General features: G+C 41.0%; 1 protein-coding gene and 1 long non-coding RNA gene across 3 annotated transcripts in view; one reads left to right on the forward strand and one right to left on the reverse strand.

Annotated features, from left to right (window-relative positions):
- Window positions 1–24182, forward strand: part of MBOAT2 (membrane bound O-acyltransferase domain containing 2) — a 223450-nt gene that overhangs the window by 173388 nt on the left and 25880 nt on the right. For both annotated transcript variants that reach the window (XM_030555474.1, XM_030555475.1), the window contains 2 exons: window positions 3461–3644; window positions 19780–19972. In XM_030555474.1, coding sequence (XP_030411334.1) covers window positions 3461–3644; window positions 19780–19972 — 377 coding nt within the window. The remainder of the gene's footprint in view (window positions 1–3460; window positions 3645–19779; window positions 19973–24182) is intronic.
- Window positions 1–24182, reverse strand: part of LOC115648209 — a 54156-nt gene that overhangs the window by 7758 nt on the left and 22216 nt on the right. The gene's annotated exons all lie outside the window — the stretch shown is intronic.

The raw sequence follows: 24182 nt of genomic DNA on the forward strand, positions 1-24182 counted from the left end.
ATAATCGCCGCCTACCTTCGCTGATGTCGGATATGCGTTTTTCCATATCTGGATGATTCGCTTATCCGAGGAGACTCTGAGACACAAACCACTCAGCGCGTGGGCATCGCCACGGTCTTATTCACAGGTCAAGGCCTGATGATTACTATAGAGCAATCCACTCTGGTTCCCACGCAGAGGTTGGACTTCCTTGGGGCTATCCTTGTCTCCTACCTAGCCGGAGCCTGCTTATCACAACTGCGGTTTTAGGCGATGGCAACAATCATCTGAGGTCTACAGGCTTTCCCAACGACCTCGGCTCGTTCTTGTCTCAGTCTCCTGAGTCCATGGTTGCCCGCAAGTTTGTAACCAAACACGCCAAGCTCCGCCTCCGTCCTCTCCAAGTCCGGCTCACCTCGGCGTACCACCCGGACAGGGAGCCGATGGTCATGGTAGTCACCTCTCAGCTTAAGGCCTTTGGTCTTCTCGGGGGCTGGCGTTCCACATCAATGCCCCAAAAATGAGAGTAGTCCGCCTGGTGTGCCAGGGGTTCCAGCGGCAGCTGCGAGGCCGTTGTATCTCAGTGTTTACAGCCAACACAACGGCCATGTGCTTCATGAATATCCAGGGAGGGACATGGTCCCCCCCCCCTTTTTGTCAGGAGGCCATCCATTTCCGGGTCTTTTGCATGGCCCACTCGATGGAGCTGGTGACGTCCTTTCTCCCAGGCGTTCGGAACGTCTTGGCACTTTGACTCAGCAGGTCTTTCCTGTCTTACGACTGATCACTCTGCTTTCCAGAAGTGGAGATGTTTCCTCACATAGAACTGTTCGCTCACCGCGAGAGCAAAAAATGCCAGATGTTCTGCTCCTTCCAAGGTCTCTCCTCGGGATCGATCTTGGACGCATTCCTGGTGCCAGGGAAAGGCCAACTTCGTTATGCCTTCCCACTGTCCCCACTGGTTCATAAGGTCCTGCTCAAACTCCGCAGGGGCAGAGCGCGCATCATCATGATCACTCCAGAGTGGTCCAGGCAGCACTGATATACCACGTTGCTCGGCCGGTCAATAACAGACCCAGTTACCCTGCCACCCCATCCAGACCTCATCTCTCAGGGCAGCGACAGGCTTCGTCACTCGGACCTGCAGCCTCTTCGCCTCACGGTGTGGCTGCTGCGTAACTGAGCCGGGGTGACAGGAAGCCTTCCACCTGGTCAACGTACCGGGCCAGGTGGAAGCGTTCTTCTACAGCTGCAATAAGCTCTATTTTGCTCCTGCTGAGGTCTCGCTCCCCTCTGTTTGGCCTGCCTCTGCCCTTCAGCGGCAGGACCTGGCAGTATCATCGCTGAGGATACACTCAGCAGCCATCTCTACCTTTCAGCCAGGCTAAGGTGGACGTTCCGTGTTCTCACGCTCTATGGGTTCGAGGTCCCTCAAGGGCTTGGAGCGCTTGCACCCTCGGGTGCGCTGCCCAGCCCCGACCTGGGACCTCAACCTAGTTTTAACCAGACTTATGTCTCCCCCAGTCGAGCCGTCCACGACTGGCCCTCTGCTATACTTGTCTTGGACGACATCTTTCCTCGTAGCTGTTACATCGGTCAGACGGGTCTCCGAGCTCAGAGCTCTTACGGTGGTTCCGCCGTACACTAGGTTTCACAGAGACAAGGTGCAGTTATGACCGCACCCGGCTTTCCTCGCTAAGGTGGTTTCGGCCTTTCATGTTACCCACAGCTCAACGCAATGGGCACAACCATTGCACTCCTTGAACATCTGTGGAGTGCTCGCATTTATATTGCGCTGACAGAACCATTTCGTAAGGTGCCCCAGCTCTGTCACGGTAGCGGGCCAAAGGGAGGGCTTGCTTGTTTTTCCTCTCAGAGGAACATGCGTACATCTGCACTTGTTATGATTTGGCTCATATTTCCCTACGCCACATCATCGTACACTCTACCAGGGCTGAGGCTTCATCTGCCGCCTTGCTGGCTCGTGTTCCTACCCACGAGCTCTGTCGCGCAGCTCCATTGGTCCTCGGTCCATACCTTTGCTTCGCAGTATGCCCTGGTTCAACAGTCAAGAGAGGCTGTAGCCTCTGGCTCGGCAGTTTTCATTCTGCCACATTTCACTCCGACCCCACCGCCTACGTAAGGCTTGGGATTCACCTAACTGGAATGGATATGAGCAATCACTCGAAGAAGAAAAGACGGTTACTCACCTTTGTAACTGTTGTTCTTCGAGATGTGTTGCTCATATCCATTCCACACCCGCCCTCCTTCCCCACTGTCGGAGTAGCCGGCAAGAAGGAACTGAGGAGCGGGTGGGCCGGCAGGGGTATATATCAAGCGCCATGATGGCGCCACTCTAGGGGGCGACCTGCCGGCCCACTGAGTTGCTAGGGTAAAAGTTTTCCGACGAATGTGCACGCGCGGCGCGTACACCTAACTGGAATGGATATGAGCAACACATCTCGAAGAACAACAGTTACAAAGGTGAGTAACCGTCTTTTTTGATCAGTTGACCACTCCAACTCTTGAGTTATGCATTAAGGGAATTTGAACAGGGAACATCACAATTCTTTTTGTTACTCATTTTATTATCACTGAAATAATGGTTCAGTGACAGCTACTGAAGAATTGAGTGCCTTCCTTCTGTTTAAAAAAAAAATCAGGGGAGAAATAAATATCAACTTACAGAATGGGAGGACCTATAATTTATGTGAGGTGTTGACATTTATGCTTGTAACTATGTCCTTTCAAAAAGAAATCCCAAGTGGAGGTTTTATAGACAGTTCTCATTTATTTAAATATCTTTTTATACCATCTATTAGTCATACAGGTAGAAAATGTCCTCGTTTATTCAATATTTTTCTATTCTTCATGTCACTTCCACAAGAGAAACCATTTGGAACTAATTTCAGGAATTTTTACCACAATTTTGACAGAGGACCAAAGCTGTTCTATTTTTTTTTAAGTATGCTTTTTTGCCTGTATTAGTGTGCTTAGGGTGTTTCAGAAGAGGGTTTGTGTGTACGTGTTCACATGTGTGTATACGCATATGTACATGTATACTATGTATATAAAACCTGTGCTACCATGAAAAATCATTCAGTCTCTCACTCCAGACAAACTGAATTTAGACTGACAAGAGCCCTTTACCTAATTGCATAGTTATATTATATTACTGATTTTTAAGCAGAGTGTCTCACTGATCACAGCAGCGAGATCTACTTAAAAACTGATGATATGATTTTGGGCTTTGAGAAAGTCCCTGTGGGTAGTTAAATCAGTCTGGAAACACTCAGTACAGACTGATGAAGAAACATTCATTTATATTTTAAATTATAGTTATAAAAATGTAGCTAGACTGCTTTACTGTATGTATTTTAATTGAAATTAGAGTAAGTAATAAAATAAATGATTATTCCTACAGTGGACTGTTTTAAAAGCATAGAGTACCTCTCACAAGTTGCTTGTCTTTAAATTACAGACGCATGCCAAGTCTACTGGAGTATTTAAGTTACAACTGTAATTTCATGGGTATCCTGGCAGGCCCGTTATGCTCTTATAAAGACTATATTACTTTCATTGAAGGCAGATCATACCAACTGACACAGTCTGAAGCAAATGGGAAAGAAGATGTAAAATATGAACAAAGAGATCCTTCACCAAATGTAAGAACTATGATTTTTTTTGCAGTGCTGCTATATCTATCTATCCATATATATATAGAGAGAGAGAGAGAGAGAGTCATTGCATGAAAAGCTTGGTTTGCATTATTCATTTACAGGCATAACTTCTCAGATGTATCTGGAGTTTATTCAGTGGTACAGTTTTTTGTTTAAAAAAAAAAAAGTATTTTTCCTGAAAGGTAGGTGTTCTGCATAGATTCCCACTGTTGGATCTTCTGAACAAAAAGTAAATAATCTTGGAGCTGCCTAATAAGCTTACATGGTAAAATACCACCTTCAGATGAAGCAGTTCATGTGCACTTCCTTACAAGCATATTTGTCTGCATGAACTGCTTCTGAAAATAAGCCGGAAATAATGGGAAAAACCGCATGCATTTTGTCTACGGAATTTGAATGGGAGATTTATAAGCTATTTCAAAGTCTCTTAAACTTTTTTGTTCGCTTCCTTCTGAATTTCAGGCTAAAACTGCACATTTACATGTAACAAGTCCCTCTAATCGGGTCTTTCTTATAGGAGAGAGAGCTTTAACATGCCTATAGGAACTTTTTCAGTCTTAATTTTTTTTCATTTCTTTATTCATATGAAGGACAAGTAAACAGATTGTTTGTTTGTTGTACGGATGCAATGTACCAATGACATACGTGCATCATTATCGTACCACACTGCACCCAGAATCCATGCACATTAGGATTTTTTTATTTGCTCCTTTATCAGAGTGAGGGTCCAGGCACATATGGATGAAAGGCCTGTTGATCATCTGTTGCAAACAATACACATATGATTTGAATTAAGACCAATGACTACTGAAATGTTGTACATTACCCTTCTTAAAAACTGATCAGTTTAACATTAAGGATGTGGAACATACTTTTCCATCATCCTGCACATTAATTCGTCTGACTGTATATATGTACACATTTGAATTTTAGTCCAAGATACAGTTATCACCTCAAACAGAGAACACAAAGTTATTATGAAAGAACTGGAGATCTCCAAATATATTGCCTCTCCAAATCCACCTCCAACTTACCTTTTCCCTGCTTAACTTTGGGTATGTCTACACTACCTGCCGGATCGGTGGATAGCGATTGATATATCGGGGATTGATTTATCATGTGTAATATAGATGTGATAAATCGATCCCTGATTGCTCTCCCATCTACTGCTGAACTCCAGCTCGGCGAGAGGCAGAAGCAAAGTCGACGGCAGAGCCGCGGCAATCGACCCCATGTCGTGAGGACGCAAAGTAAGTCGAACTAAGATACATCTACTTCAGCTACGCTATTCTTGTAGCTGAAATTGTGTATCTTAGGTCGATTTCCCTCACCCCACCCCCCCAGTGTAGACCAGGCCTGAGGGTGAGGCCTATGAACATAAGAATGACCATACTGGGTTAGACCAAAGGTCCATCTAGCCCAGTATCCTGTCTACTGACAGTGGCCAATGTCAGGTGCCCCAGACGGAGTGAACCTAACAGGTAATGATCAAATGATCTCTCTCCTGCCATCCATCTCCACCCTCTGACAAACAGAGTCTAAGGACACCATTTCTTACCCCATCCTGGCTAATAGCCATTAATGGACTTAACTTCCATGAATTTATCCAGTTCTCTTTTAAACGCTGTTATAGTCTTAGCCTTCACAACCTCCTCAGGCAAGGAGTTCCATAAGTTGACTGTGCGCTGTGTGAAGAAGTTAGTCTCTAAGGTGCCACAAGTACTCCTATTCTTTCTGTGTGAAGAAGAACTTCCTTTTGTTTTAAATCTGCTGTCCATTAATTTCATTTGGTTACCCCTAGTTCTTGTATTATGGGATTAAGTAAATAACTTTTCCTTATCTACTTTGTCCACATCACTCATGATTTTATATACCTCTATCATATCCCCTCTTAGTCTCCTCTTTTCCAAGCTGAAAAGTCCTAGCCTCTTTAATCTCTCTTCTTATGGGACCTGTTCCAAACTCATAATCATTTTAGTTGCCCTTCTCTGAACTTTTTCTAGTGCCAGTATATCTTTTTTGAGATGAGAAGACCACATCTGTACACAGTATTCAGGATGTGGGCATAGCATCGATTTATATAATGACAATAAGATAGTCGTCTTCTTATTCTCTAGACCCTTTTTAATGATTCCTAACATCCTTTTTGCTTTTTTGACCGCCTCTGCACACTGTGTGGACATCTTCAGAGAACTATCCACGATGACTCCAAGATCTTTTTCCTGATTTGTTGTAGCTAAATTAGCCCCCATCATATTGTATGTATAGTTGGGGTTATTTTTTCCAATGTGCATTACATTACATTTATCCACATTAAATTTCATTTGCCATTTTGTTGCCCAATCACTTAGTTTTGTGAGATCTTTTTGACGTTCTTCACAGTCTGCTTTGGTCTTAACTATTTGAGCTGTTTAGTATCATCTGCAAACTTTGCCACTTCACTTTTTATCCCTTTCTCCAGATCATTTATGAATAAGTTGAATCGGACTGGTCCTAGGACTGACCCTTGGGGAACACCACTAGTTACCCCTCTCCATTCTGAGAATTTACCATTAATTCCTACCCTTTGTTTCCTGTCTTTTAACCAGTTCTCAGTCCATGAAAGGACCTTCCCTCTTACCCCATCACAACTTAATTTATGTAAGAACCTTTGGTGAGGGACCTTTTCAAAGGCTTTCTGGAAATCTAAGTACACTATGTTCACTGGATCCCCGTCCACACGTTTGCTCACCCCTTCAAAGAACTCTAACAGATTAGTAAGACACGATTTCCATTTGCAGAAACCATGTTGACTTTTGCCCAACAATTTATGTTCTTCTCTGTGTCTGACAATTTTATTCTTTACTATTGTGCTTGCCTGATGTAGATATGCTTGTGCATATGCCTCAAAGTGGTACTAAACTTTACCACATAATCTTGCTAGTAAGCTTGCTATCTGAAGGTCAGAAGGCCAATATATGTGTGAATGTATAAAGGATTCTACCTTCAAAATACTCTAGCTGCAGGTAAGCAATTTCCCTTAAATTGTGTTGCTCATACAGTGCTTGACTTTTTTTTTTTGGTAATTTATGCTGCATTCCCTTTTTGATGTTAAGATTAAGATAAACTGTCTGTGCTCCTGATACTTCGTTTCCCAACTGGTGTTAGAGAAATTTTGGCTGCATTTTATAGCACCAGTGAGTACTGCGTGCTTTTCAAAAAAATTTGGATTATCTATTTGTTTACTGCATTTGCTGTATCAATTACAACCTTGTTTGTTTTGTTATGACTCATGTTCCAATCCTGTTATCTTAATAAAATGCTTATTGAAATATTTTCCTAGATTCTCATATTAATTTTACTTTTTAAAGAAAAACAAATCATTAAGTAACTCATCAAAATAAGAAACTTAATGAGGATCAGCAAATGTTAATATCTTAGATGAAAGACTCTTTCAGCTAAATTTACTATGTGCTTCCTTTCCTGTCAAATTTTATTTCTGTAACATCAAATATTCATGCCAGCCTCCTCCTGTACACTTGTGTTAAGTGCATGACATGAATCTAGTCTAGCATTTTACTGTGTTAATTGCATGTTAACTGAATCTAGTCAACATTTTAAAATGGTTTATTTCATATCTCCCTCCTATTATGCCTTTTTACAAGCTATCATTTGTTAGTGCTCAAAGTGGTGTCAACAGTCAGAAATTAATATCTATCTTCGTAAGTTTACTTTTATTATAGCTGTTAGCTATCCTTAAAATACAGGATTCCTGTGGAAAAAGTCTCCCTGCTTTTGGCTTCTTAGACTATTTTTAGATGTTGATGCTTTTGTTAGTTGCCTGCCGTTTTTAACTAATTGATTGTATAATAATTTCAAATGTAGTAAACTATATTATAGTTCATTAGTTTACTGAACTAATTTTTGTTTGTGTATCACCCAAGAAGATTTAAAAATGAATCCATTTCAGTAGAAGTGTAAAAGTTTGCCTGGAAGATTTAATTGCTTAAGGCCTGATCCAAAACTCTTATGAAGTCAGCAAGAATCTTCCTATAGACATCAGTGGGCTTTGGATCAAGCCCTAGGTGCTGAAAGGATAACAAGATTACCCAACAGAATTTTTTTGTCAGGCTTGGTGATCTAATTTTTCCAAGTTCATAATGAAATAGAATTGTGAGATCCCGCAGTCAGTTACTGGAGCAGTAAAAATCATAGCAAACTGAAACTTTGTGGAGATCAGGGCCAAGGCCTACAAAACTGTATTAATTGACTTGAATGACTGAACATCTTTCAAGTATGATATTGATACTTAGGTAATGTTTTGTCACCATGAAACTATGGCAGTGTCTGACCAGCGAAATATGGTCTCTTGAGCTGCTTTGTGTTTAGGTAACGAATAGATCAGATACATGTTTTTAGAGAAGGGTATTTCTGGTTTATTCTGAAAAAAGCAGCTTTCCTGTTATATAGAGACTTTTTAAAGTAGAAGGGTTGACAAACATTTGTAAATGGCAGAAGCTAATAGCAACATCTCATCAGCTGTCCTCTAAATCAGAATTACTACTTTTAGAAAGGATTTTACTTGTTGTTGCTTTGACACACTACCTTGAAAACATGATCTGGTAATTCTGATACTCTTAAGTGAATTCACATTTTTCAAAACCACACTTATATAGGAAATTGAGTTTCAGCTTTTGTGATCTGGGGTGAGGGTCAATATTCTTCTCACACAAACTAATTCAAAATTTATATGCTATGTGTTAACCTCAGATTCTGTTAGAGGCAGGGACTGTCTTCTCCTGTGTTTGTAAAGTGCTAGAATAATGGGTCACTGAACCTGACTGGGGATCTCTGGGGTTTACTGTCATACAAATAATACATAAGAACACTAATGAAATAGTATTATGAACTTGAAAATCAACATAATGAGCAAAACCATAATAAAATTATTACAAGTTGTCATCTTCTTACCTAGACATTTATCCTAAAACATACAGAGTAAATATAATAATAAAATATTTAAACAGAATAATCTTTGTACACATTATTTTCTCACAATTGTAGACCAAAACCACCAGCTTCATAGTTTTATGGTTTTGAATTTTAAGAACTAAATTTCAGCAAAACTCCCAATGTTCTACATTTCACATTAGACAGCATCCATCACCTAGCAGTCACTTGTGCTCATTTGTACTCAATTTGTGTGAGTACAAATGCCTGGGATTTGCACCCATGTATTTGCACTGAGTGTGTGCATATGCAAATAAATGATTTGTGTGTATAGATTAAGTATTTGTTTATGTAAATTACACATGTACTAAAGTGTGAATAATTGTGAGTGACTTGTGGAAATTCAGCCTTTTGTTTACATCCCCAGAGAACAAGAGATTAATGCCCTTCAGCTTTTCCCTTCCCTTGAACAGGAACTCAGGGGAAGGACTAGAAGAGTGGCTGAATAGGAGACAAACGGAAGAATACTTTTGGGAAATTAAGGCTCCTCACTGAGAAGTCTCAGGATGGAGCTAAACATTAAAAAGGTTTTTTTTCTGCCTATATTCTGATAATTATTTTACTTTCTTGATAAACACCAACCCTTGAGGAAGAAACCTTGCTGATTCCAACTGCTGAATTATCCAAGCTTTTCTGCTGAATTATCCAAGCAGTTTATTGAATTCTGTTGAATCATTCAATTATCTGATTTTAATACCTTTGAGACAATTCTCTCTGAGTTCTGTGATATGTAAAAGTCACTAACCACACCCCCTCAATGCTCTCTCTGCTTACCATCTCCCTCATCACCAGAAAGTGCAAGAGCTCATGTGAACCACTATTAATGTTTATGCAGATATGCCAATATCTTCGGTAATCTAATCTTAAATCTTTGACAACACGAAGGATTTAAGAGTCACGTGGAGGAAAGGGGTCACATAGCAGTTTTGTAGGTTTGGGTACTTAACATTTTTTTAAGGATTATAAATTTGAAATATTGAAAGTCTGAAGTATTTAACCAGTATTCTTGGCCTCTGTTATACATAGGTTTTTATACCACCTTCATCACCATGGTATCTGAGCTTGCCTTCCAGTAGCGCGTTAAGCAACGTGACTATTATCTGTCACGTTTGTTCTTTCATCCTCTCCCGAGAAGAGGATGCACAGTGGAATGTATTATTTTGGTAGAGTTTATTATTATTTTATAAACATACCTATTGCTATGTGTTTTTGTTAAAGAAAGCAAGGTGGCTTGCAGCTGGAATGAAAGGTAGTGAGGTTTGTGAAGTTCCTTAGTTCCTGGGGGAGTTCATAACAGTCTTGGACAATCCTGGAGAGGGTTTTAGCTCCCACGTAGACAAGCTTTACTTTTATTGTTGAGAGTTCCATCGCTCTACAGGAGCAAAGTTGTCAACAATGGTCTTTGACCTGGTGGTTATGTGGCCTTTTAGGTATCCTGGACCCAAGCCATGGAGCATTTTGAAGATAAGGACAGAGACCTTGAAATTGATTCTAAAGTCTATGGGAAGCCAGTGTAGAGGGTGGAAGACTGATATAATTTGTTCACAAATATTTGAGTGGCCTGTTTTGCACTGCAACATTTTGTAGTTGTTGGAGTTTTCTGAGTGCTGGCATTTTCAGGCCCAAGTACATAGCACTGCTGTAGGCCAGTCAAAAAGTGAAGAAGGCATGAATAACTGAGGCTAAGTCATTCTTCACCAGGATGGGAAGGAGACTCCTAGCCAACCAGAGCTTAGAGTCAGTGAGGAGTCCAAGAGTACTCCTAGACTACAGACTGAATTGACCAATGATGGATGTGAATATTCTGCCAAAGGAGACTGTGTCATGGCTGAAAATTATTCAAAATACTTTCCTTTCTGCCCACCATCACCTCGTCTTTGCTTCAGCCAGCTGTTCTTCATTCATGAGCTGGTCTCATCCAAGCCCTGGCCATCTTGGTTGTAGTGGTGCAATCACATGTGGTGAAGGGAAGGTAGAGTGGTGTGTCATCTGCATATTGGTGACACTTGAGTCCATGTTGTCTGACCAGTTCACCTAGTGGTTGCATGTAGATGCTGGAAAGGACCAGAGAGAAAACTGGTCCTTGTAGAACTCTACAGATGAGGAGGGTCTAGTAATGGAGGTGCAGTTTCCTGTCACTACTTGTTGGATATGCCTGTCAAATAATTTTAATGCATCATCTTGGATCCCTGCAACCTCTGAGATGATACAGCCATATCTCTTGGTTAAAAATGTGAAGCACTGCTTCTGTCTGTTGACAGGAGGAGATATCCATCAGTGCCACTAAAGCAATTTCATTTCCATGTCCTGGCCTGAATCCAGAATGAATTGTGTCTAGAATGTTAGCTTCAGTTATATGTGCTTGTAGTTAGCCTTTTGCTAGCTATGAGCTTGTAAATAATCAGAAGGCTTGACACTGGTTGGGAATTGGTTAGGACTGAAGTATCCATGATGGGTTTCTTCAGTGTTATTCAGATTTCTGCTTGTTTGAAAGAAGAAGGGAAGATTCCTTCTCTGAATGATACACTGACCTGATGGTGGTGGAGACTTTAAAGAGGGATATGAAGGTGGACAATCAAGTGGCTTTGCAGATGTTTACAGGGAGCTCATCCCATGTATTAGGAGCAGCATAGGAAGGAGCATGAAAGTACTTGTTTTGAAAATGTAGTAAATGGGTGAAAGCCAGCTGGCAAGAACAGAAGTAGCAGTCAGCATCTCAGTAGTGTATAAGATATGAATATGTAGGGATAGGCCATGAAGGACCTGAAAAGCAAAGATTAGTAGTGTATTTAATATGCTAAAGGATGGACAACACAGAGGGGGTGATGTGGTCACACAACAAGCCAGGAGAATATTTGCAGTAGCATTTTGAATGGATATATGTGGAACAAAATGGGATGTGTCAAAGCCAGAGAGTAGGATGCAGTAGTTACGATGAGTGCTTGGGAGAAGAGATCTAGCTATGTGGTCAGAAAGGAAAAGCTGGATATGAGAGATATTATGTAAGATATACAGAATTCATACATGACCCGGATATGAAGCTTTAGAAGAGACCAAAATGAATAGAATGCCCAGATTACATGCCTGAGTGACAGGCAGGGTTGTGGTGATGTCCATGGGGTCTGAGAATGGAGGGAGTAGTGACTATTTTGGAGTGGGAGAAAAGATTAAGATCTCTGTTCTGCTCACATTGAACATAACAGTGACATGCACAAGGAAATCTGTAAGAGATTTTAGGGTATGTCTACACTGTCCACGTTACAGGGCGGCTGTGGCAGTGCTGCTGCGGCTGCGCTGTGATGTGGACAGTTTAGACACGCTTTATCGCATGGAGGAGAGCTCTCCCGGCCATAAAAAAAAAAATAACCACCCTGAACAAGCGGTGGTAGCTTTATCACCAGGAATGTGGCTTCCGATGATAAAGCGCTGTCTATACTGGCGTTTTCAGTGCTAAAACTTGTGTCGCTTAGAGGTGGATTTTTTTCACACCCCTGAACAACAAAAGTTTTAGCGCTGACCGTGGCAGTGTAGAAACAGCCTTAGTCTGGGCAGAAGGAGAGTAGAGAAAGAGAGATCTGAGAGACATATCAGCATAGAGTTGATAGTTGAAATGTTTGCAAATGAGACTGCCCAGAGATGATGTGCAGATGGACAAGAAGGCGGGGGGGGGGCAAGTAAGGAGAAATGTGGAACCTCTTAGAAAGTTGGATGGGGGTTGAAAAGGATCCTCCAAGCAAAAGGAGAGTTAAGAGGAGTGAGTAAGAGGATGAGCAGAAGAGGGACAGGATCCTGAAAGACAAGAGAAGACACAATTTCACAGAGCCTGGTCAGCTGCATCAAAGACAGACGACAACTTGAGGAGGAAGAGGGTGGAGCACCTATTTGTCTTTAAGTGGCTGCACACATGTATTCCATTCAGAGATGTCGATGCCCACTGTGCCAGAGCCAGAGAGTTTTCTGAAGCTGTATGTTTTGGGGCCGTGCACATGCCCTGCTCCTCCTTGTGGCCCCTCCTGAACGTTATATAAAGGCACTGCCACTTTGTTCCACTTCAGTTCCTTCTCTCACCACCTCTGGCCTGAATCAGAGCTCCCTAGTAGTTTACTTTAGTCTTTTTTTTTAAATGTGCAGTCAGCATGTTCAGCTCTTCTTTTCCTTTGAATAACTAGTTAGCGTTAGTACCCAGTAGATAGGCTTCGTTTATTGTTTTAATTCTTTTAAGTTAGTTCATAATTAGTTTTTGGTATGAGGCACTGTTGGTAAGCAGCAGTCACTGTGCTTCAAGCACTGCCCATCATATGAAGTGTTTATTCCAGTAGTAACACCCACCCACCTGCTGCCTTTTGTGACTCAACAAGGGACACATTACAGAGAGGTGCAGTATCTGCTGTTCTTTCAAGAAAAGAATGCAGCTTTCCATGGATCTGCACCTCAAGCAATACCGCCTGGAAAAGGCTATGAGACCCAACTTGGCTCCAGGGCATTTGACTGAATGTCTTAACTTCTGCACACACTATGCCAGAGAGACTGCAGTGGTGTCATGACAGACCCCTGGTTTCACACTCTTCTCCTCAGAGAAAAAAAGGAGTTGGGATTCCTTTGCCAGGATTCCTCAAAGGAGGACCCATTAAACAGACCAAAGAAGCATTCTTCTTTTTCAAAGGATTCAGAACCTCACCTGCACTCCTTGAGTACACATGGCAGAGTTGGGCCACTGACCTGCGTCTCCCAGTACTGCAGAAGGAAGATACTGGTTCCATGCTATTGACTCCGGTACCATCTGTGGGACAGCCATTGAGTCCAGTACCAACAGACACTGTTTCAGCACTAACATTACAAGTACTGATGAACTCACAAGCTTATGAGGCTGCAAACGATTTGCTTAGCGTCTTCATTCCAGACTCTCCTGTAGTGCAGAGATTCCATTGCATTGGTTGTGCCTCCTGCTTTTCCCGTTCTGTCCAAATCTTTGGCTCTGATACAGAGACTGTTAGTTGTACCAGAGTCAGTACCTGCTAAGCAATACAATAAAGTTTTGATCCTGGCACCTATGCACACTGGTCAGAACTGGTATGATCTTCCGTCTCTGCACCTGTGGCCTCAGTACCAGGATATTGGGTTGATAGTCAGAATGGCCATTGACCATAGCTTATCCTTTGGCGCGGACTATAAAATCTTTCCTCGTATCGAGTCTCAATGCAATATCCTCCACATCTTGGAGCACGTTTGTGGTATGACTATCATGCCAGCATTGGTTCTGATACTGACCTCTTTACAATGGACTACAGATAAATCAGATCACCTAAGGCCTCATCAGGATTGGCATACCCAATACCTACTGATTATTATTCAGGTGGCTCCTCATAGTTGGGTTCAGAGTATCCACCACTGACATCCCTACCTAGGCACAGTTGGTCTAGCAAGTCTTGTACACCACTCCCAGAAGGAGAGCATTGGTACAGGGAGCAGGACCATTCGTATAGCTGGTCCCCAATGTCTTGATCACTGGCCCACTCAAAAGGGAAGTTTCCAGACTATTTGGCTATGCACCTTCCAAAGCCATCTATGTCAGAGACCTGCAAAGGTCCCCCCAATCAACCAGAACTGATTCAGGATGAATCAGAGGAGCTGGTTCTGGCATAAGTGATCTTTTATCCTCATGACTCAGTGACCCTGGATGACTCCTTTCCACGTCTGGAGGATTTAAAATCTTATTGGCTCTGCTGAGGAGAATGGCTGTGGCTTTGGGTATGCAAGTTGAGTTGTGCAAGAGAACACTGATAAGGTTTTGGACATTCTCCAGGTGGTGGCCCCTGGAAGGTAGATCATCCTATTAATGAGGCTCTTTTAGAACCTACAAAGACCTATGTCGCACACCAGCCTCCTTAGCTCTTGCGGCTAAGTGCATGGACAAATTATACCATGTCCCAGTGCAAGGCTTCAAGTGTTTTTATTCCCATCCTGCCCCAAATTCCCATGTGGTCACTGCTGCCAATGAGAGGTCACATGATAGAATCATAGAAATGTAGTGCCAGAAGGGACTTGGAGAGGTTATCAAGTGCAGCCCCCCGTGCTGGGACAGGACTAAGTAAACCTGCACCATCTCTTCCAGGTGTTTTGTTCAACCCTTTCTTAGAAACCTCCAGTGATGGGGATTCCACAGCCTCCCTTGGAAGCCTGATCCAGGGCTTAATTACCCTTATAGTTAAAAAGCTTTCCCAATACTAATCTAAATGTCCCTTGCTGCAGTTTGTCCTACTTTCAGTGGGCATGGAGAACAATTGATCCCTGTCCTCTTTATAGCTAGGGTGACCAGACGTCTGGATTTTATAGGGACAGTCCTGATTTTTGGGTCTCTCTTATATAGGCTCCGATTACCCCCCACCCTCTGTCCCGATTTTTCCCACTTGCTGTCTGGTAACCCTATTTATAGCAGACCTTAACATATTTGAAGATTCTCATCAGGTCCTCCCTTAGTCTTCTTTTCTCAGGACTAAACATGGTTTTAACCTTCCCTCATAGGTCTGGTTTTCTAAAGGTTTTATAATTTTTGTTGTCCTCCCCTGATCTCTCTGCAGTTTGTCCACATTTTTCCTAAAGTTTGGAGCCCAGAACTGAACACAATATTCCAGCTCAGTTCTCATAGTGTCAAGTAGAGTGGGACAATTGCCTCCTGTGTCTTACATACGATACTTCTGTTAATACACGTCAGAATATTAGCTTTTTTTGCAATCACATCACATTGTTAACTCATATTCAATTTGTGATCTACTATAATCCCCAGATCTTTTTCAGGATTTCTACCACCTCCCCAGTTAGTCCCCATTTTGTAGATGAGCATTTGATTTTTCCTTCCTAAGTACTTTATACTTATCTTTATTTTTCATCTTGTTGATTTCATAGCAATTCTCCAATTTGTCAAGGTCATTTTAAATTCTAATCCTGCCTCTAACCTCCAGCTTGGTGTTTTCTGCAAATTTTATAAAAATACCCTCTGCTCCATTATCCAAGTCATTAATGAAAATATTGACTAGCAATCGATCCAGGACTGACCCCCTGAGGAATCCCACTAAATGTACGCTCCCAGTTTGACAGTGAACTATTGATAACTACTTTTTTAGTACAGTCTTTCAACCAGTTGTACATCCATTTTATAGTAATTTCATTTAGACCATATTTTCCTATTTTCCTTATGAAAATGTCATATAGAATTGTATAAAAAAACCTTACTAAAAATCAAGAAATATGATGTCTGCTGCTACCTCCTATCCAGTAGTAACCCTGTCAAAAAAGGAAATTAGGTTGGTTTGGCATGATTTGTTTTTGACAAATCCTTTGGCTATTACTTATGACCCTATTATCCTCTAGTTGCTTACAAACTGATTATTTAATAATTTGGGGAGGGGAGATTCAAATCAACTCCCAAAGAAAGAGTCCAAGAGACTTGATTTGCTAGGGAGAAAAATCTGTTACACGTCCTTTCTCCTGGTGTATAGCTTATCAACAGGCACTGTTAACTAAATGTGAATTTGTATTGCTGAATTTACTGACAAGCTGCTGGAAGATGCATGGGAAGAATTTAGGACTTTCCTGGTAGAAGAACGCTTGGTGGCCACTCCAGGGTGCACTTGATGTGGCAGATACTTCTTGAGTGATAGCCTCTGCAATAACAATGAGGAGAGCTTCCTGGTTACAAAACTGTGGTATAACCTCTGACAGCCAGCAAATCTTAGATGATCTCCCTTTTGATGGTCAGTTTTTCTTTTCCTACAAAACTGATGAGACTTTGCATTCATTTAAAGACTCCATTTGTTGGGAGCATATTTATCAGCCCCCAGGAGGTGTCAGCATAGGGCACTGCAACAACAGTGCTCCTAGCAATATTATAGACAACGTGGATATCCACAAAGGCAGCATGACTTTTTGAGGAGGAAGCAGAAGTCACAGAAGGATTTCTCCAACTCCAACTAAAACCAACCAGCCTGTACCTGTTCTCACTCAGCGGAGCGGAAGCAGTACATTTAGCGTCTCCCTCAAGGACAGTGATAGTCATGGGTGATCATTCTGCTATTTCTTCCCCATTTTGGGACAGATTGTCCCACTTCCTCAGTGTTTAGGAAGCCATAATGATGGCCAAATGTGTCCTGAGCACTATGAGATTGCGATATTCTATTCAATTCCTCTCCATCCACTTCTTCTACCACCTACCCCATTCCTTTCCAGGAACCCATCTTACAAGGCAGTGCTCTTTCAAGAAAATCTATACCTTATTTCCAAACTGAATTTGGCTAGCTTCTACTTCCAGCCATTGTATTGTATTGTATTGTACCTTTTCTGCTAGACTGAAGAGGCTGTTATCAAATATTTGTTCCCCATGTAGGTACTTACAGACTGTGTGATCAAGTTATCCCTTAACCTTCGTTCTATTTAGCTTAACAAAAAGAATTCCTTTAGTCTTTCACTGTTCGGTATGTTTTCTAATCCTTTAATCATTTTCATGGCTCTTCTCTCAACCCTCCCCAATTTATCAACGTATTTTTCAAATTGTAGATACTAAAACTGGACACAGTATTTACAGCAATGGTTGCACCAGAACTAAATTAAAAAGTAAAATAACCTCTTTACTTCTGTTCGAACGTTTATGCATCCAATGATTACATTAGCTCTTTTGGCCATAACACCACACTGTAAGCTCATGTTCAGCTGATTATCCGACTTGGTTCCCCCCTCCAAATCTTCTCCCAAGATAGAATCTCTGTGAAGTATGCAAGTATCAGACGTACATAATATTCCTCATAGTTTTACTTAACCCCTTATTTACCACATATGATCTTGTTACCGACGGAACATTCTCACTTTTAACCTCCACTTTTGAGTTACATTTGAAAGAAAGGAAAATTAAATCTGTGTGTAGTAGCTAAGAGAAAATAAAATCTAAATTACAAGGATTCTCCTAATAGTGCTTTTCTGTTATGCTAAAGAATGGCTCTCAAATCCTGTTATCTGTTTGGTTTATCTCTTGCCTAATGAATTTCCTACATCAAAATCATCAGTATTGACTTCCTTATGCAGTAATGGTCTACAAATTGTCTTTTGAAAATTGTTGGGTGTTATTTCAGTAGTTCTTTCCATCTCCTGGAAGCAGCATTACTTGTGGATTATTGGATGCGATGAATTCATCAGGCCTCTTATTAATACACTTCCATTAGGCCAGCAAAATAAAGCTTGCTAAAATCTTGATCTCTGAAGTGCTGCCTGTTGACATGTGAAATATCAGGATTATAGCAATCTTTTGCTGTCACTCTGCACATCACACAAGAAGGTAAATAACTTGAACAGAAGGCACAGTAGAGAACAGAGTGGTTGAGTGGGAAGAAGGAGAGACAGTAATATCTAAGCTGGGAAAACAAAATTGATCACTTAATTACAGTTTTATTTTTAAGTATTTTCATTCATGGCAGTGGTGAAGTTACCTTGTTATCTTACATCTTTATGTTAATAGTTACACAATATTTGAAATAGGACATTGTCTCTGAAAGTATGGGAAAATATTGAAAGTATGGTGGAGAGAACAAGGAACTAGCTACTACTTATCTGTTCTAACACTTTTATAGCCAAAATCAGGCCACATTAATTATTTTCCTGTCAAATTCAATAATAATAGAATTATAATGGTAAATGTATATCCATATTTTAGTCTCAATTAAACTATTGAGAGAAATGGAGAATTTTGAATACAAGTAGAGCCTAAATGACTGTAGCTCTTCAATGATTAACTTGTGCATGGACACTTTAGGTGCTTCTTTAGTATATGAAAGATACTTCAGCAACTTACACATCATATGGGACCTTTTGTCCGTGGTATACAGAGCAGACTATGTATTTAAAACAGCAAATGTTATGTAAAAGCAGCAAAGAATCCTGTGGCACCTTATAGACTAACAGAGGTTTTGGAGCATGAGCTTTCGTGGGTGAATACCCACTTCCTCAGATGCATGTATTCACCCACGAAAGCTCATGCTCCAAAACCTCTGTTAGTCTATAAGGTGCCACAGGATTCTTTGCTGCTTTTACAGATCCAGACTAACACGGCTACCCTCTGATACAAATGTTATGTGTTAGTCATTATGTGCAGGGGTGCTGGAACAATTTGTATAGTGGGGATGCGGAGAGCCACTGAACCCAACTATTAACCCTGTATATGATGAAGACCACTTCAAGCCAGGGGGTGCTGCTGCACCCTCAGCAACCCTAGATCCAGCACCTATTCTTGTGCTCATTTTATAATGGAACCCGATCTACATTTAAAAAAAAAAAAGGCAAGAGCAAAAGGACTGGGCTTTGAGGGATACTGGGTGAGAATCTGTGAGTCCTTGGGTGAGTTACTTGACCTTCTTCTGCCTTGGTCACTCTAGCTGGAAAACAAGGCCTCATAAAACCAGAGGGAAGGATTCCATTGTAAATCCCAGTTAAATACATTTAGAAATCGTTATAATTTCAAATCTTGTATATAATACTATGAAACATCCTCCACAGTGGTGCTTAATATATTGATTTGGACAACATTTTACATCTTGTCTTTCTAAAAGTTACTGAAAAGGAACTGAAAACAAGGAGATACTAGTACTTACAGGCTTGAATAAACTCCAATTGATGTTTGAGTGGTATGTCATTAAACGTGGAGAAGGGGACTCTTTGCCCCTGTCTGTCGGTGGGTTTTGTGAAAAAGATGCGCTAACCTCAAATGACCAATAGAGAATCTTGATAATGACATCTTAATTTTTATCTGTTTAGATAATTCTTGATACCATTATGAAAAGCTGGAAGTATGAATGGTGTTCCCATTTATTCAAGGGATTTTTCAAGGTTCTTAATTGCTGTCAGATTTTGATTTAACAATTCTTACTTTAAGAAGGGAGGGTCATAGCATAATCCAGGCAGGAATATTTCCTTTTCCTTTTATTCTTTTAGCTTGTAAATGTCATTAAAAATTTAAAGTTCATAGCATGTGTTTATCAGGAAGTAACATACTTTTCTACACCTATTTAGAGAAGATTATCAATTATTTTTGTTTCAGAAAGCTTAATAAAAAAGATGAAGCTCACAAACTCTCCTATATTGCACTTTTCAGATAGCTGTGACACAGAAACTCTTAATCTGTGGGCTCTCCTTATTATTTCATATGACTGTCACAAAAACTTTACCTGTGGAATACAACATTGATGATAACTTCAGAGCTACAGTTTCTTTGCCTATGAGGATTATCTACCTGTATGTCTCTCTAATGGCTGCCAGGCCCAAATACTATTTTGCATGGACTTTAGGTAAGCAACAAAAAATGTGTTTGTACTTTTCTTTACAGTTAAGAGTACTGTATGTTGGGTATGAATTTAAAAGTGAGTGTGCCCTCTTGGGGACTTAGAAAGAACTAATTTTAGAACTGAGACTTTAGGCAAGGGACAATGAATGGGTTTATTTTATAGTTGCCCATTAACATAAATTTAAGCATAGAAGTGTATTTTGCAAACTAGATTCCAGGGCCCGATGAATAGATACCTCAATAAAACATGTATTTGTCATAAACAGATAGTAGGAGTTAATAGAACAGAAGTACTTTATATCTCTTTTGCCTGTAAAGGGTTAACAAAATCAGGAGCCTGACTGTCACCTGACCAGAGGATCAATCATGGGACAGGATACTTTCACATCTTGAGGGAGGGAAGTTTTTGTGTGTGCAGTTAGTTTTTGGTTGTTGTTCACTCTGGGGGCTCAGAGGGACCAGATGTGTAACCAGGTTTCTCTCCAGTCTCTCCAATACAGGCTCTTATAAGTTCAGAATAGTGAGTACTAGGTAGATAAAGCGAGTTAGGCTTATGGTTGTTTTCTTTATTTGCAAATGTGTATTTGACTGGAAGGAGTTCAAATTTCTATTTTGCTGAAAGGATTTTACTTTGTACTTGTATACTTAGGCTGGGAGGGTATTCCCAGTGTCTATAGTTGAAAGACCCTGTCCCTATTCCATTTTAAATTTACAAAGGTAATTTTTACTGTTTTTCTCTCTTTAATTAAAAGTTTTTCTTGTTTAAGAACCTGATTGGTTTTTTATTCTGGTGTGAGATCCCAGGGGACGGGGTCTGCATTCACCAGGGAATTCGTGGGGAGAAAGGAGGGAAGGGGGAGAGAGAGGTTAAATTTCTCTCTGTGTTAGGATTACTTTCTCTCTCAGGGAGAGTCTGGGAGGGGGAGAGAGAAGGAGGGGGGAAGGTGGATTTTCCTCTCTGTTTTAAGATTCAAGGAGTTTGAATCACAGTGATCTACCAGGGTAACCCAGGGAGGGGAAGTCTGGGAGAGGCAACGGTGAGGGAAAGGGTTTACTTTCCTTGTGTTAAGATCCAGAGGGACTGGGTCTTGGGGGTCCCCGGGCAAGGTTTTGGGGAGACCAGAGCGCACCAGGCACTGGAATTCCTGGTTGGTGGCAGCGCTACAAGTACTAAGCTGGTAATTGAGCTTAGAGGAATTCATGCTGGTGCCCCATCTTTTGGACGCTAAGGTTCAGAGTGGGGAATTAGACCACGACAGTATTTGATATATTTGAATGAGAAATGGTATTTTTATCCCTTTAAATTTTTCTGAAAAATAGTTTAATTGCATAGTGCATTTTAATTTAAGACTTATGTACTTTACTTTTCACACCCATTTATATCTATTCTAAACCTCTTCCTTGCAGTGACCAAAAAAAAATCCTATTTAGAATAGCCCAATTGCAAGAACAAATTGCATAAAACTCAATATAGACATTGTAGTGTATAGTAATATGGTCAGCAATAACTGCAACGTAAAGTGCAGTTGTTTCCTGTATTGATGGAAACATTTCACCTTGTTCTTATTAAAAACTTTAATGACCAGCTAAAAGCAGAATACTTATATATTGCCCTTGTTTAAGGCACTAAATGGATGTTGTATTTTAAACAATATTTTTCCTTTTCAAGTCATTTAGGGAAAAAATATTCAACTTTCAAAAGTTTGTGCCATGGAAATATTTATTATATATATTTGATTATATATTTTGTTTATTATATATTTTTTGCATAACTCTGCATGAAAACTGAGGGGAAATCAATGCAGTAAGGAATTTAGTAGAATAGAATTACTCACTTTCAGCTGCTAGTTTAATTCCTGCTCAGTGAATGAAGTATTTTCAGCCTGTCTGGGTACAGAATAAGTCTAGGGGTTGTTGAAGAATGACATACTTTGGACTATTGTGCCTAAAAACACCAGTATTATCATCTGTCAAGGATGGAAGCCAGCTGAAAAGTGCCTAAACTTGCACTGTTGGAGTATCTCCTCAGAGCGGCTTCTGTCTATACAATGTTTGCTAGCAGAATTGAACCAGCCTGGCTTTGATAAAATATGAAAGGACATAAACTTTATTGGATCAGTGCTTCATTTAGTTCTTGCCCTCTTTTGCTGCTACTACTTCATTGTAACTGCTCTAAAGGCCTGAGCAGAATGCATGATGACACTGGTGTTTTGCTGAATGCAATGCTTTGGGGTTTTTATTTATTTTTATCCCTTGCAAATGCTAAAGCTCTTTTACAAATATGTTAAAATGCATACTGATGTGTATGCTATCAGCACTGTTTCCTCTTTTAGTTAGGAAGTTGTTATGGAATGGGTGTTACTTTCTGGTACTGTATTTCTAACTTGATCCTAAAAAAGTGTGGCAAGCTGATATTTCTTATGCCTGGCCTCAAATAGAGCAGCAGGTTCTCTCCTTATTTACAAAATTTAATTTAATAAATGTTCATTGGTGGTGCTATAGAATATGATAATTTATTAGGTTAGGGTACTTTTTTTAAAAAAATATCACAAATTTTGTCTTGTGGGCCAGTAGAGGTCAGAAGAATCTCTTAGATAAGCGGTGTCAGACTTCCTTGACAGCTGAATAACTGAGTGAAATGTATAGCCCAGGAATCAGCAACCTTAGGCACACGGCTGAGCAGGGTAAGCACCCTGGGGGGCCAGGCCGGTTTGTTTACCTGCCGTGTCCTCAAGTTCGGCCAATCGCAGCTCCCACTGGCTGCGGATCACAGCTCTAGGCCAATGGGGATGGCGGGAAGCAGCAGTCAGCACATCCATCGGCCCGTGCTGCTTCCCACACCCCCCATTGGCCCGGAGCGGTGAACCGCGACCAGTGGGCGCTGCGATCGGCCGAACCTGCAGACGCGGCAGGTAAACAAACTGTCCCGGCCCACCAGGGTGCATACTCTGCCGAGCTGCGTGCCAAAGGTTGCCAATCCCTGGTGTAGCCTCTCCCTGACGGAGGAAATGTGTTGTGCAAATGGTAGCAATAGATATAAAAGGGGAAAGTTTTCATATGTGACCTCTGAGAAAAAGGGGAAAAAAATTATCCCACTGACTTGCCTGACATCATGGGTATGGATTAGTGAGAAAAGGAAGTTAGGTTGCCTTAGGGCTGCTGTTAAGAAAAAGGGAATAAAAAGGTTAAGGATTTTAGGCATATTCCACTATCATGTAAAGTACACTTATTTTAGCACAGGAGTATACTTCCAGTGTTCTGTCTTCTAAATTTCTGTTTCCTGTTGCAACTTAAATATATTGTTTTTATTTGTATAATATTGGTTTTATTCTAGACTCATACTGAACTAACACAGGTTAGAGGCAATTTTTCAAAGAAGGAGGGAAGGTTATTATAATAGAATATCAGGGTTGGAAGGGACTTCAGGAGGTCATCTAGTCCACCCCCCTGTTCAAAGTAGGACCAAATCTCCAATTAAATCATCCCAGCCAGGGCTTTGTCAAGCCTGACCTTAAAAACCTCTAAGGAGGGAGATTCCACCACCTCCCTAGGTAACCCATTCCAGTGCTTCACTACCCTTCTAGTGAAAAAGCTTTTCCTAATATCCAACTTAAACCTCCCCCACTGCTGCTTGAGACCATTACTCCTTGTTCTGTCATCTGCAACCACTGAGAACAGTCTAGATTAATCCTCTTTGGAACCCCCTTTCAGGTAGTCGAAAGCAGCTATCAAATCCCCCCTCATTCTTCTCTTCTGCAGACTAAATAAGCCCAATTCCCTGAGCCTCTCCTTATAAGTCATGTGCTCGAGCCCCCTAATCATTTTTGTTGCCCTCCGCTGGACTCCTTTCAATTTTTCCACATCCTTTTTGTAGTGTGGGGCCAAAACCTGGACACAGTACTCCAGATGAGGCCTCACCAGTGCCAAATAGAGGGGAATGATCACATCCCTCGATCTGCTGGCAATGTTCCTATTTATACAGCCCAAAATGCCGTTAGCCTTCTTGGCAACAAGGGCACACTGTTGACTCATATCCAGCTTCTCCTCCACTGTAACCCCTAAAGTCCTTTTCTGCAGGTGCTTATTCTGCTGTAACTAGTGTTCTTTTCCTTTATCTTGTCCTGTCAATCGGGTCAGCAGTTCTTGTTCTTCATTTCTAAGCATTCTTGTCAAATGTGCCATGCAAGATGACGCCAACCTCCTTCATGTCTTCC

The sequence above is a fragment of the Gopherus evgoodei genome, chromosome 3 (assembly GCF_007399415.2).
Source record: "Gopherus evgoodei ecotype Sinaloan lineage chromosome 3, rGopEvg1_v1.p, whole genome shotgun sequence".
Lineage (NCBI taxonomy): Eukaryota > Metazoa > Chordata > Testudines > Testudinidae > Gopherus > Gopherus evgoodei.